This window comes from Bubalus bubalis, chromosome 22 (genome assembly GCF_019923935.1).
Source record: "Bubalus bubalis isolate 160015118507 breed Murrah chromosome 22, NDDB_SH_1, whole genome shotgun sequence".
In the NCBI taxonomy this organism is placed as follows: Eukaryota; Metazoa; Chordata; class Mammalia; order Artiodactyla; family Bovidae; genus Bubalus; species Bubalus bubalis.
Window position 1 is genome coordinate 4,777,566 of NC_059178.1, and position 15,392 is coordinate 4,792,957.

General features: G+C 42.8%; 1 protein-coding gene across 11 annotated transcripts in view; it reads right to left on the reverse strand.

Moving 5' to 3' along the window:
• Positions 1-15,392, reverse strand: part of NEDD4L (NEDD4 like E3 ubiquitin protein ligase) — a 379,669-nt gene that overhangs the window by 67,233 nt on the left and 297,044 nt on the right. For all 11 annotated transcript variants that reach the window (XM_025273167.3, XM_025273168.3, XM_025273169.3 and 8 more), the window contains 3 exons: positions 7,161-7,222; positions 6,897-6,999; positions 5,052-5,218 (listed from right to left, as the gene is read on the reverse strand). In XM_025273167.3, coding sequence (XP_025128952.1) covers positions 5,052-5,218; positions 6,897-6,999; positions 7,161-7,222 — 332 coding nt within the window. The remainder of the gene's footprint in view (positions 1-5,051; positions 5,219-6,896; positions 7,000-7,160; positions 7,223-15,392) is intronic.

Genomic DNA, 15,392 nt, shown 5'->3' on the forward strand with positions numbered 1-15,392 from the left:
GCTGCCCCATGAGAAGCGAGGCTTTCTGAAGGAGAATGACAGGCGAGCTCACCCTCGTGGCCAGTGGCGACCCCTCAAGGAGTCCAGCAATGACAAGGCCCCAACTTTTGGTCATCAGCAATCAACCAGTAAGTACAGTGTAAATTCAAAGCTGGGGTCTGGAGGACACGTTCCGGATTCAACATGAACTTTTTCAGCCACTGCGGGTTTCATCTTGACAGAACCTCACAATCATGACACTTTTTAAACTCACTTTTAAACTCCCATTAAACTCTATTTTAAAATTCACACAAACATCAGGCAATTACCTCCCAAATCAACTAGGATCTGAAGAACACTGTAACTTCATAGTCTTTTTTTTTTTGTCATGTAACTCTTAATTTAGGATTTGAAAAGCACTGATTCCATCTTTAAAACTTCTGCAGTAAATTACAGGCAATTCTCCTTTGGGAGAAATATTACTTGGAGGCTTTTAAAGTAGAGGTTTAAATGTCAAAATGTTTTTCAGAGAAAACGCTTACAGACTCTTTCAATAAGACACCATGATGTTGCAAATTAATATTTCACAGTAGCTGAAAACATTATTTCAGATTAACTGAAATCCAGTATTAATCAAAGGCCCTCATTATAGATTCTCCTTAAAACACAGGTTTTAAGACATTCTAATGCAGTCTCAGACATGCTATTCCCCCAAAAGAGCCTACTGGGCCCTGTAATAGTGAACAGCCTGCGATAAGCAGCACTATTTGCAAATAAATAGGTGACTCTTTATCACCAGCTTCTAAGAGTCTGAATAGTTCCACCAAAAATCTTCACAAGTTTTAGCTTTACTGGTAAAATGACAGTAAGAGGTTGGCTTCTATTTAATCTATATTAAATCAATAACTCTTAATAAAGATCTAAATGACATTTTGCTGTGTGTACACAACCGATACATAAATTCTTAAAACCTCTCAGAAATACCTATTTTGCATATTTTATAGCTGTATTAAACTATATCTGAAAAAAATGACATAATTAAGGCCACAAAGAAGCTAATTAAAATCAAGGGACACACAAGTATACTAATTTATGAAACTATCAAAACAGAATGATAAAAAAATAACACTCTCTTAGATATGTTCGAGAACATAATATTATCTTTAGGATTTTACATGGCTACAGTGATTTTTACAGGATATTCAATTCAATTTCACTTTATAATGGCTTTATTTAAAAGCACTATATATAAAAGTTTTATGAAAATTTTATATCTTCACTTGAAATATCAGTTGTCAGTCAACAGCACATGCGTGTTCTGGGTTGTAACACTTGAATTGTTACAGGGATTTCGGAGACATTGAGGAGAATAAGGTTTAATATTACTGTATCTGCATTTTCTCTCTGAGAAGTATATAAAATTCTATTATTCTAAAAAGGCTTTTTTTTTTTTTAAGGGGTGTTTAAAATCAATTATGTTAATCCTCCTTATCCAACATGCTCAAATAATTAGTAATCAGTGTGAACTAGAAACAACTAAAAAGCATAAAGAAGAAAGACACCTCTGATTCTGAAATTCCAAGTCTGGGCTTTTTTATGGTCTTTAGTGACGAAATGAAAATATTCATACAAGGGAGGCCTTTGGCCCTTAATTAAGCAATTGAATGAGAGGGTTGATGAAACTGACAGGAAGTTTAAATGGTCACTAATGGGAAAATGAACATTTAAAAATAGGTCTGAGCTGACAAAACAGAAACATGATTTTACTGGGGGCAGGGAAAAAAAACTTAAGGAGTGGCTCTTTCAATTTTCTTCATTCATTAATTTCACATATATATTTTTCATTTGACTGTCACAGGAAATATACAAATTAATAAAGACAAGAAAAACCATACATTTATCAAATTCAGTGCCAGTTAAGATCAGTGTATCGGATCATTTACATCCTATCAGTGACTGTCAGTGACAAATGATAACCTGAGTCATCAAGAGATGATTAAATGATTGCTAAGATGGGAGAAGTAAAGTGGTTTAGAAAGAAGTACTAAAAAGAGTTAAAATGAGTGTTTCACAAGTTCATCTTCATTTATAGTCTTAATACGATTCCTTCATCATGTTTTTGAACTTCTGCTTTTAACAGTAAAAAGTTTATAGTTTACATTTAAATAGGACAAGGACAAATCTAAAATTAAAGGTGTTTTAAAAAGCCACCATCTGACCTGAGAGGCCTGGGGGAGTGTTCCGTGGTCACCTTCTGTCCTAATCTCTGCATCCAGTACCTGACAGTTCACTAAACCACGCGTCTATACCCACTTTCAGAAACGACTCATCTGCAGTCACTCATTCAGTTAAAAGCTCCTACTTTGTGTCAGGTGCTAGGGGTTGATCTGTGAAGAGGAAACCACAGTCCCTGCTCACACAGGCAGTAAGAGAATTATGTGCTCTGTGTCCTCTTGGGAAAGCGTCTAGCTTTCAGACAGACTGGGACAGAAGAGGCCTGGCTCTCCCAGAGGAAGGGACAGGAGGCTGGCATCTGAAGGTTGCTGGGGGGAGAGGCACATTCTGGTTTTGTGTTTTTGGAGGGGACTGAGAGGCAGCAGACCCACAGGGCTCAGGAGAGAAAGTCCTCAAGGGCAGCCTGCATGGTCAGAGGCTCTGTGTTGATGACCGTGGGCGGCAAGAGGCAGGGAGGGCAGAACCCTGTGAGAACAGTCTGAGGGCACCGGGGTGCTGAGGAGGACTTGGTAGGGCCTGAAGTCTGGGTAAGCAAACGGTAAGCACTGAGACTCCCCAAGAGGGCCACCATTCTCTGTAAAATGCAACCATCACTTCATTATCTGACTTCCTCAGGTCAGATATAGCCTTTGAATAAAGACACTTGCTAATACCCGCCCCCGCCCCCATCCCTGGAATGCTTGTAGGATTCTGTGAAAACTGATTTATGAAAAAAAAAATCATTTTTCAATTAAAACAGCACTTTAAAATCATCTGGAGGGCTTGAGGGCTCTGGTCAAGCCAAATCAAGTTAAGGACAAAGAACCTCAAATTCTCAAATGGTTCAACAGGAGGTTATCATGGAAACCGACCCTTTTCCCTCATCTGCGTTTTCTCTTGCTTTCTAGACGTCGTTCCTGATGGGAAAGAGGCAGCCGGTAAGTTGGACCCAGAGCTCTGCAAATGTCCCTTCTGGTGAGCCAGCTGTGCAGACCATCACGTCACTGACATCTCCCTAAACTACACATGAACCTGAACTTGGAAGAACCACAGTTTCCCAATTTGTTTCTGGACTCCTGAGGAGCCAGCATTTACATAAGTTACAGCTTCTGTTTTGGTTCAGTTCTACAGGATACTGAAGGTGGTGTGTTTAAAAAAACGTATGAAGTGTTCCTTAGGGATTTCTCCATTAGTTTCACCACTCTCTGAGGCAGAGAAAGTAAAAACTGTTCCCACTTACCCCCCAGAGACTTTGGTTTGCATAATTATTCATGACAGTAAACATTTCTCTCTATATATCTTGGTTACTAGTCTCTGTGAGCTCCTAGTGGTCACTTTTTTCTTTTTTACAGAGATCACATGACACTAGGGTCCCCATAAAGTGTTATTTTCAGATACTGATCTTTAACAAAGGTAGATAAAGGTACTTTGCTCAGGGTGTTGCTACCAAGAATCTTGATCACTACATGTAACCAAGTCCAAGGTGGTTACTTTTTTTCTTAAACTACAAATAACTAGAATAGTCAAATGACTTAAAACAGTTTTAACAGCTTTGGTCATTGATTAAAGGGAAATAGTAAAAACAAATTAATTAAAAACCCAACGAAACCATTTCCATTTATATTTCTATATGGAAAAAATTATTACAAAGAAGAGTTTGACATCATCTGGATGTTGGGATACTATGCTGTCCCGGCAGCAATGAGCTGGTGCTCATGCTGGGTGATCCAAAGCTGACCACGGGTGCCTGACATTAACGAGAACCCACTCAGGGGCTTAGGAAGGACTGGCCTTCACTGTTGCGGGTTCTGCAAGCTTTTCCTCTAAATCAAACACCACCTAGACTAGACTTCTTGGCAACCCTTCCCACCCCCTAGTCTTATGCAGACTACCATTGCCATTTCTAAAGACAAAAGGGTTATTGACAACACCATCCATCACTTCGCTAACACTTGTTCAAAAACCATCATCAGCAAATTTCCTTCAGAGTCTGGGTTAAAGAGAAAATTATCTCACCTGATATACTTGCCTGTATACTGAAAATTATACAATTTACTGATAATTACTTCCTTGTCTTGTCTGCCGGGGAGCTCACCTTTTTTAGGATAGCCTTTTCCTTTTACATTTTTAGTACTTGTTTTTGTCTTTTATTGTATATTAATAGTTTTAGGTCTTGCTCTATACTATCATTTAAAAACAAGCTGCTTCAAATCCTTTTTTACAGTCATGAGGTTTAATTAGTGTTTGCTATTATTAAGCCAAAAATTGTCCAGTGAAAAAAATAATAATCAATTCACTGTGTCCCTGAGGCTGGCAAGGGACTAGAACGAGGAGTATTACAAACTGTGAGTTAGCAACCCTCCCACCTGCTTCTAATGATATCACAGGGGTGATCTATAAATTTCTCAAAAAGGAAAAAAAAAAAGTTTTGAGAGGGTTTCTAAATCAAATAATTATGGAATAAAACTCCAAAAGTTAAAGAGGAAATGGTACAGTCAGTATGTTTGCTGAAACTGAAGAAGGGAGCAGAGATGTAATCACCATGCATTAAGCTAAACCTAAGAAAAATGACCTTGGTTTTACATCTCATAAATCTACATAAAGATGACATGCAAAATAAATTAGTGCATATTCACAGCAGGAGACCATGATATGGAGGCCAGAGCTTCTTTATAACCTGATAGGTTTTGGTAGGTTCTCACACCCTCTAACTACACCAAGAGGATTCCCGCCGCAATGCACAATCACGGGCTTCCACTGGAGGAAGACGTGCCTCCCAGCTTTGTCCCACAGAGCTGCTGTGTGGGCACCTGTCTGCAGAGCGTGGGGACGTGCTCGAGACCATGGTCGGCACTCACATGAGGCTGGGCCGGTGCCACTGGGTGGTCCGGTTGTTGTGGTTCACGTAGTACGTGCGGCCCAGGTTGTCCACCTTTTCTTCCCACCCGGGGGGCAGCGGAGGCGGGGGCAGCTCCTCCTGGTGCTGAGAAGCCGAGTCATTGGAGTCAACGACTTCCCACCCGGGCTGTGGGGCAGAAGAGAGGGAGGGGCGTCAGGCTGGTTCGCTGGTTCCAGGGCATCCGTGCCCTGCGTCCTGGCTCCCGTGGGCTCCGGCAGTGGCTTCGTGCGCCATGTTTCAAGCAATTCTCAAAACAAGGCGGAAAAAATGTCAATTCGAAGAGAGTCACAAAAATGCTCTGAGCCATGGCCAACGAACTGCACTGCCCTCCCCAAGGACGGTGGTGAGGGTCGTGACATGGACGGGGATCCAAGCAGCCCCTCACGTTACCCAAGTCCCATTATGCTCTTTCATAGTTCGTGTTTGTTATTTTGACCTGATGGCCTCTGGGGCTGTACAAAGCCATGCCGGTCATATGGGTCATGCTACAGCTGTCCTCCTTTCAACACCTCCGGAAGGTAGGAGGGAGCTGGGAAGAGGAGCCTCACAGCACGTGCGTTCTTGCAGATGCCATGGGCGGGCCACCAGGAGGCCTGGGGTGCTCTCGCTCCCCAGGGAGGACCACGGGAAGGTGGCCCCTGGAGGAGGGGGAGCTCCCTGATGCCCCTCTAGGGAGGACGAGCACGCACGGCGGCCAAGAACAGCCTGGAAGCTGCCTCTTCCTACTTGGCCATTCCCCACCTGCTGCCGCCGTGTCAGCAGCCTTCACAGTCCCCGAGTCAGAGGTACTTTTTGCAACACATATTTTCGGCATTAAGTATTCCTTCCTGACATCCCCTAGTAAAGTCACTGGAAAATTAACTAATTCACAGTTGGAAGGCTGGAGGAGTGTTAAAAAAAAATTCCTTGGATTCGAGATAAAAATGTGTGGATATGCTTATGAAATCTTAACAGTCAAGACTACCTACCACCCACTTCAGTCCTTCTCCCAGAGACAGATGAAGCCTGCACATGAAATAGTGCTTGGAAATATGACCTCTGGGTCTGGGGGGGCGGGTGCAGTTACTTGCCCATAATGCATTATTCGCACACCATGTATATGCAACAGCTGCAAACAGATGTGCGAATAGGCCACAGAGAGGTCTCGTGAACAGACATTCTTGGAACAACACGAGAATGTGTCTAATGAAGCAGCACCGTCTGGAGCCTGTGCTGCGAAGGTCCGATAGGACCCACGGTAGACCTGTGTGACAGCAAAGTTAAAAGGTGGTGTTTTCTATTTTAAATTGCCAAGAGGGAACAAAAGAAACTTCCCCTGAACAGCTAACTGCGGAATGGCCTATCTAGAGGAGAGCGTTTCTAATGCATGCGCTCACCTGCAGGCCAAGCAAGTGAGAGACTTGGAACAGCCTCTACATCATTCACCCACTTTGAAGCAATTCCAAGTGCTACAGGGAATTTACTAAGCACTGAAAGTCCAAAGAAATAAGAAAATTAAATATGTGGGGGAGAATTTCACACAGTGGTGGGGCTGTTAATAGAACAGGGGTTAGAGCAGTTCATAAAAAGGCACCTCTTCAATGATTAGTGTTATAAGGTAAAATGAAAAGCTTAACTTTTTTTTTTTTTTTTTTGGTAAAAGCAAACACATTGGTAGATCCGTGGAAGATGCAGACTCATGAACACATTTAAGTTCCTTCATATTTATAAACATTTAGTTCCTTAAATTATAAAACCTTCATGTAAAATATCCACATGCTCTTAGGGAAGGAAAACAAACCACGGCCAGGAGTGCCTAGCTTACCTCCATCTCATCCCGCTGCTCACTGTTCTCTTCATCTTGGCCCCCGTTTTTGGGCATGTAGGCCATTTTCAATCGCAAAAATCCCTTAACCCGAGATTTATGACTGCATGATGGAAGAAAAATTTGTTACAAAGGATGTGACTTGGTTTGACACTTCGTATTTATGATGCTTTAAACAGACGTAATCAGTTAATATGTTGAAATCTTCCTCAGAGAAAACCAAGGCCAAAGCATAAAGAATGACTTGCAGCCTAAAAGCCTCACCTTCTTGGCCGGAGGAGAAAGTCCTTAAATGTGTAGGGTCGCTCCATGGTTGGGTCTTCTGTCTAAAGGAAGAAAAAGTAAGTTTTGGTGCTCCCGAGGGTCTCGTATGTCGCATCCACCCACCCGGACTACCGAGAACACACCTGCATGCTTTAGAACGCGCTCGGCAAAGACAGAGCTGGCTCCTCAGACAGTGCTGACAATTAATCACACACTTCATAGGTCACAGAACTTCATCTCCTTAAGACCCGCTAGATGTCACTATCAACACCCATTTTTTAGGAGCCAACCCCAGCCTTCCACAAATTTGCAAAATTATAGCTGTTACTGCCAAGTGTAATTTCTAACTGCTGGGTGCAGGCCTCAATCTCATGCTGCTGATTAACTCTGGAGAACCAGGGGTCACTGGTGCCTGCCTGCCTGTCCCTTGTGATTCAAGAAATCTAAGAGTGAGGTTAACAGGAAAATATGCAAGATCAATCTGTGAATGCAATTTTATTTTACTTTTAACATTAAAATATGTCCTCAGCCTCAGAAAACTGAAAGAGCATCTCCTCCACAGAGACTGTCCTAGGTAGCATCATCCATCAGCCTTTTGCTGGTGCTTATTTCAAGATGCTATGAACGTAATTGTGGTATTTATTCATTTAAAATAGAAATCAGTATTTTGTTGTACAAAATCAGAGGTCAAAGCCAAGTAGGAAAAGAAATGTTCCTATCTCATTAATTTAAAAATACACCAAGTGGGCTTTATTCCAGGGATGCAAGGATTCTTCAGTATTCACAAATCAATCAAAGTGATACAGCATATTAACAAACTGAAAGATAAAAACCATATGATTATCTCAATAGATGCAGAGAAAGCCTTTGACAAAATTCAACACCCATTTATGATAAAAACTCTACAGAAACCAGGCACAGAAGGACCATACCTCAACATAATAAAAGCCATATATGACAAACCCACAGCAAACATTACCCTCAATGGCAAAAAATTGAAAGCATTTCCTCTAAAATCAGGAATAAGGCAAGGCTGCCCACTCTTACCACTACTATGCAACATAATTTTGGAAGTTGTAGCCACAGCAATCAGAGAAGAAAAAGAAAGAAAAGAAATCCAGATTGGAAAAGCAGAAGTAGAACTGTTTGCAGATGACATGATCCTCTACATAGAAAACCCTAAAGACACCACCAGAAAATTACTAGAGCTAATCAACGAATATACTGAAGTTGCAGGTTATAAAATTAATACACAGAAATCCCTTGCATTCTTATACACCAACAATGAAAAAACAGAAAGAGAAATTAAGGAAACAATCCCATTCGCCACTGAAATGAAAAGAATAAAATACTTAGGAATAAATTTACCTAAAGAAACAAAAGACCTATATATAGAAAACTATAAAACACTGATGAAAGAAATAAAAGAGGACACAAATAGACGGGGAAATGTAGCATGTTCGTGGATCGGAAGAATCAATATAGTGAAAATTGTATCCTACCCAAAGCAATCTATAGATTCAATGCAATCCCTATCAAGCTACCAATGGTATTTTTCACAGAACTAGAACAAATAATTTCACAATTTGTATGGAAACACAAAAAACTTCAAATAGCCAAAGTAACCTTGAGAAAGAACGGAACTGGAGGAATCAAGCTTTCTGACTTCAGACTGTACGACAATGCTACTGTCATCAAGACAGCATGGTACTGGCACAAAGAGAAATGCAGACCAACGAAACAAAATAAGGACGCCCAGAGATCAATCCACGCTGTTATGGACACCTCATCTTTGACAAAGGAGGCAAAAATAGACAGTGGAGAAACGACAACCTCTTTGACAAGTGGTGCTGGGAAAACTGGTCAATCACGTGTAAAAGAATGAAACTAAAAATTTTCTAACGCCATATACAAAAACTCAAAATGGGTTAAAGATCTAAATATAAGACCAGAAACTATAAAACTCTTAAGAGGAAAATATAGGCAGAACACTCACTGACATAAATCACAGCAGGATGCTCTATGACCCACCTCCCAGAGTAATGGAAAATAAAAACAAAAATAAACAAATGGAACCTAATTAAACTTAAAAATTTATGCACAACAAAGGAAACTATAAGCAAGGTGAAAAGGCAGCCTTCAGAATGGGAGAAAATAATAGCAACTGAAACAACTAACAAAGAATTAAACTCCAAAATATACAAGCAGCTCAATACCAGAAAAACAAACAACCCAATCAGAATGTGGGCCAAAGAACTAAACACGCATTTCTCCAAAGAAGACATACAGATGGCTAACAAACACATGAAAGATGCCCAACATTGCTCATTATTAGAAAAATGCAAATCAAAACCACAATGAAGGATCATCTCACGCTGGTCAGAATGGTCGTCATCAAAAGGTCTACAGATAATAAAGGCTGGAGAGGATGTGGAGGAAAGGGAACCCTTTACACTGTTGGTGGGAATGCAAACTGGGATAGCCACTATGGAGAACAAGGTGGAGATTCCTTAAAAAACTGGAAATAGAACTCCCATACAACTGAGGAAATACACACTGCACACACCCCGAGGAAACAAGAATTGAAAGAGACACATACACCCCGGTGCTCGCTGCAGCACTGTTTACAATGGTCGGGCAAGGAGACAGCCTGGATGCCCACCGGCAGACGGATGGATGGACAGGCTGTGGTGCACGCACACAACGGTGTCACTCAGCCAAAAAAAGAACACCTTCCAGTCAGTTCCAATGAGGTGGATGAAACTGGAGCCTATTATACACAGTGAAGTAAGCCAGAAAGAGAAACACCAGTAGAGTATATTAACACATATATATGAAACTTGTAAAGATGCTAACGACAATCCTATATGAAAGGCAGCAAAAGAGACACAGATGTAAAGAATAGAGAGTTTTTGACTATGTGGGGGAAGGCGAGGGTAGGATGATTTGAGAGAATAGCATCGAAACATGTATATTACGATATGTAAAACAGATGACCAGTCCAAGTTTGATGCATGAAGCAGGACACTCAAAGCCAGTGCTCTGGAACAACCCAGGGGGACCGGGTGAGGAGGGAGGAGGGAGGGGGTTCCGGATGGGGGACACATGTGCACCTGTGGCTGATTCGTGTTGATGTATGGCAGAAACCACCACAATGTTGTAACGTAATTAGCCTCCAATTAAAATAAACTAATTAAAAAATTATGTAGTAAGGGTAGACCACAAGTTATAATATTTTCTAGAATTACTATGTAGACTTTTATATACCTTGCAGCCTGAGTTGGATGTAATTGTGTGTAAGAGCAGGGACAGATCTAGGTTCAAAGCCTGGTTATAGTGCTAATAACGCTGTTGCTTACTCTCTTTTAACTTCAGTTTCTTTGTCTATAAAATGGAAATGTTCATGCTTATTATTAGAATTTTGTGACGCTTGAGTCAATGTATGTAAATCCACAGTGACTGGTATGTTCAAACATAGCAACTATTATCAGTAGGAATAAAACTAATATTTTTATTGAAATAAATATAATAATATTATTTCAAAAAAATAAAAATATTACATGCAGTAAAACTTCAAATACCTAGGCTCCTTAATTAAACACAATTTAAAATATCTTTGCAGCAAGAGGGACACACCACAGCAAAATGATTTATTATAAATCAGAAGGGCATATGTGTGCATTTATATTTGTAATATTATCTTTTATATCATTCTCTGCTTTAAACTTTCAATGGCTTCCTAGTCTGCTTATAATAGGCTGAAAATTCTTCCTTATGGACCTACGAGGTTAAACGTGGTCTGGTTCTTCACTATCTCTCATCTCATTGGGAACCAGTCTCTGCATTCACCCCCGACTCCACTGGGAGACGGTGAAGGACAGGGAAGCCTGTGGTGCAGTCCCTGGGGTCACAGAGTCGGACATGACTGAGCGACTGAACCATCACCACCCCTCCTGACCTCATCTGTCCTGCGTGCATGTCGTCTAACTCCTCCCTCACCGGTCCTTCTGCTGGACATCCCTGACTTCAGACGGCCACGGCGGTCTCTACTTTGCCATCCAAGTCCAGAATCCCAAGTCACATCCTCAGACTTCGCATCCTAAGTCACCATCACAGCCTCCCTTTCTCATCTTCAACTGTCCCGATTTAATTCCGCTATTTTATGTATTTATGCTTATTTATGTATCTACCAGTTTATCATCTTATCACCTACAGAATATTACCTTGTAAGATCAGAGACTTGGATTTGCCTGCCACTGTATTCTTGGTGCCAAGAGCACTGTCTGGCACAAAGGAAGCACGAAGTAGCTGATTAATTCACCTGATCTCCAGTAAACTGCTAAGGCCACAAAAATCCACCCTCACTAAGCAGAGTTAGCTATATTCTCAAGACTTTTTTCTGAAGTTAGACACACACACACACACACACACACACAAAGTCAGAGCTTACAGGGACTCTAAAAACAGAACTGTCCATACACTACACAGTTTAAATGACAAACACCACACAGACTCAAGCAGTAGACATCCTAGGTCTGTGCTCTGGCTTTGCTACCTACAAAGCCACGTGGCCAAGGGCAAAGTCTTGACTTCTCTGTGCCTCAGTGCCCTCATCCACGGAGTGGGGCGGTAACAGGAGCTTATAGAATTGTCACAATTAAATCGATCAACTGAGCTGGTCCATAAAAAGTCCTCACAAGGGTTCCTGGCACACTTATCAAACGTCAGCTGTTATCATCATCAGTCAATTCCACATTTTCATGTCACTTGTGAACACTATCAATTCAGTGCTCTGCAATAAAGACAGGGCATTAGAAGATGAGAATTCACCTCCATGGAAATTCTCCAGCATGAACAAGATGGTCATCTCTGACAACAGGATTCTTCCTGGCACTATTCAGTTCCTGCTGGATCCCAGTCCCTGGAGAAACGCCCAGGGAAGACTCCCTGAGAGTGTTGCTGGGAGAAAGCCACCTCAAACAGCTTGACGCTAACAGCGCCAGTGGCCAAAATAGATGCCTCCTCTACCCCCACCCAGGCCGCGAGCATTCAAAAAAAACAGATGCCTCCTCTACCCCCACCCAGGCCGCGAGCATTCAAAAAAAACAGATGCCTCCTCTACCCCCACCCAGGCCGCGAGCATTCAAAAAAAACAGATGCCTCCTCTACCCCCACCCCAGGCCGCGAGCATTCAAAAAAAATAGATGCCTCCTCTACCCCCACCCAGGCCGCGAGCATTCAAAAAAAACAGATGCCTCCTCTACCCCCACCCCAGGCCGCGAGCATTCAAAAAAAACAGATGCCTCCTCTACCCCCACCCCAGGCCGCGAGCATTCAAAAAAAATAGATGCCTCCTCTACCCCCACCCAGGCCGCGAGCATTCAAAAAAAATAGATGCCTCCTCTATCCCCACCCAGGCCGCGAGCATTCAAAAAAAGCTTTTGGTTACACAGCAATTTCACCTTATAAAGATTTATTGCTTTAAACAGAACTGCAGTTACTTGACATATATGTAAATGTGAAAAATAACTTTGTGGGCAAGTGGAAGGGAATGGCCTTATCAGGACCCTAGACTCAAAAGAGGGATGCAATAGCTAAAAGCACCCAAGCCTCAGACTGAGCCCCTCTGCCCCCCTGACTGCACCACAGATCAATGTTGGAGACCTCTGGTCTGGTCAGCCTGCAGATCACTGTGCAAGTCACCGACCTCTGTGCGCCCAGGGGTCCCCACCCGTAAAATACAGGGAATGGACAAATGGTCTCTCAAGTCCCTCTAAGCTCTGAATACTGAATTCTGTACACGTGAGACAGAACCATCACCCTGGTACCAGCTGGAATTATAAGAGGGGTGTTCATCATTTGAGTCCCTTCCAGTACAATTAAGATGACAAATAGCGCTGCCATCCCGACGCTGCCTCACTGTAGGAAAGCTAGAAATTCAAGGTAGCCCTGGTTGCCTGGAGTGGCACCTGACTAATATAAGAGAAATTCGTGTTTTGAAACAGCTCTCTCTACCTCAGTGTGTTTTCCACAGATAGAGATTTTGCGTCTAGGAGGGGTGATGGGAAAGGGCTCAAAGGACAGGGAAGACACTGATAGAAGAATCAAGACAAGTTTCAGAGGTGTAAATGGCAAACACCTGCCAGAAATGTCATTCTGTTGTTAATACAAGTCTTGGAGCTATTTTTGTCTTCTAAGTAATTATTAAGGAGAAGTCATAAAATATTGTCTGAACTTTTGGGGAATGACACACAGAATTTAATAAACATGTAAAAAATGATACTGTTTCTTAAAAAAAGGTCAGAATAGGATAGTTATAGCTAAGGTCACTTTTGGTGATGCACTGGAGAAATAAAATAGAGGAGCTTTGTTTCAGCTGCAGTACAGACATCAGGAGAGCACAGCCTCTACCTCCACCATGTGTGTTGTGCTGCCCAAGTCTCCCAGGCAACACACACGTCGTCATGGTCGCAGTGCCTCTGCTTAGTGAGCGCCACGGACAGCTAATGCCAGCTAGTGCCATGGACAGCGAAGACGCATTTTCACAGAGCTGGATGGAAACCTGGCATCATCTACATGAATACTCTCATCTTATAGGTGAGACAAACAAGAGTCCCATAAAGGATTACTAACTTATTAAGGCTACCAAGGCAACCTACCCATCTCCAGGCTCCAAGTCAACTATTCCTGAGAGATCTTTTAAAGCTTGACATTTGGAGACTTCTGTGAATAGGAATCTATGTTTTCTTAATTTTCAGATCTGCATAAAAGGTCAGACGACTAACCTCATTTACTCTCCCTGTTCCCTCTCTTTTACTCACTCCCAACCTCAACAGTGGGCTTCCCAGATGGCGCTAGTGGTAAAGAACCTGCCTGCCAACGCAGGAGATGCTGGTTGGATCCCTGGGTCCGGAAGATCTCCTGGAGGGAGCACGGCAACCCACTCCAGTGTTCTTGTCTGGAGAATGCCATGGGGGGGAGGGGCTAAGGTCCATAGGGTTGCAAAGAACTGGACACAACTAAAGCGATTTAGCATGCATGCACACTCAATAGTAAGTAAAACGGAAAAAAAAAATATTAAAGATGAGTGGCATATTTGGAACAGAAGCCAAGGAAACAGAGATCCCTACCATTTTAAACGCCCTGGGTCTATTTCCTATCCTATTTTTTCCCCCTTCCACAAATAAAACTGGCAGAACTGGCCCGAGAGCCAAGAATGAAAATGAGTGACAAGTCAAAATCATTTTCTCTCATCTGGAAGCATTTGATAAAGCACTGGGGAATTCATAATAAAAGGGGGGAAAGATGCGACTTTTCCTTCTCATTATGTCTCTTTACTCCTTCCTGTTTAAGGGCAAACATGGAGCCAACACCAGCCTCCAGGGCCACTGTGGTCACTGACGGGAGTACTGACGCTTTAACACGCAGAGTGCATCTCGGCTTCACACGGCCCTCCCGGACTGGTCTCTCTGTTTCCAGGGGCCTCCTCTGCTTGTCTCCCTGGCAGAAGAACTCCAAGCCGGACCGTCCCAATGGCCCCCAAGGCCCAGGAGTGCACACAGTTAATTATCCAGGGAACCAACAGTGGGCAATGGGCTGAGGAGCACGGCTGTGAGTGCTCTGAGATGCTCAAGTGCATATAACTTGGCTCGTGTGTCTACGGATGGGTCTGCTCCTAAACCAGAATAAACCGGAAGTAGGCTTGCCCTGACCCTCTGGTTTTCCTGGTAGGCTTCTCGAGGTCGGGGAATTTACAGGTGTGAGGACAGCTTAGGAGAGACGTTCCTAAGGACTTAAGAGCACGGTTCTACACTGCAATGCCAGTATCCACCAGCAGCTGTATTCAGGTAGGGGGAAAAAAACTGAATCCTGACCGATAATTCTGGCTAGTGGTAAAGAATTCACTTGCCAATGAGGAGATGAAAGAGACATGGGTTTGAGCCCCAGACTGGGAAGATCCTTTGGAGGAGGCCATCATAACCCACTCCAGTATTCTTGCCTAGACTATCCCAGGGACAGAGGAGCCTGGTTGGGGGCTACAGTCCATGGGGTTGCAAAGAGGTGGACACGACAGAAGCGATAGTACGCACACGTAAAACTTGGGTGTGAGAACCCCTCCACCCCCAGCTCTCTCCAACAGGCAGAATTATCAGCTCAGGAAAACGGAATTCAGAACCATACAGTTTTCACCTAAGCTGGGGGAATCTGGTCTGAAAGAGGGGGCCATATTGC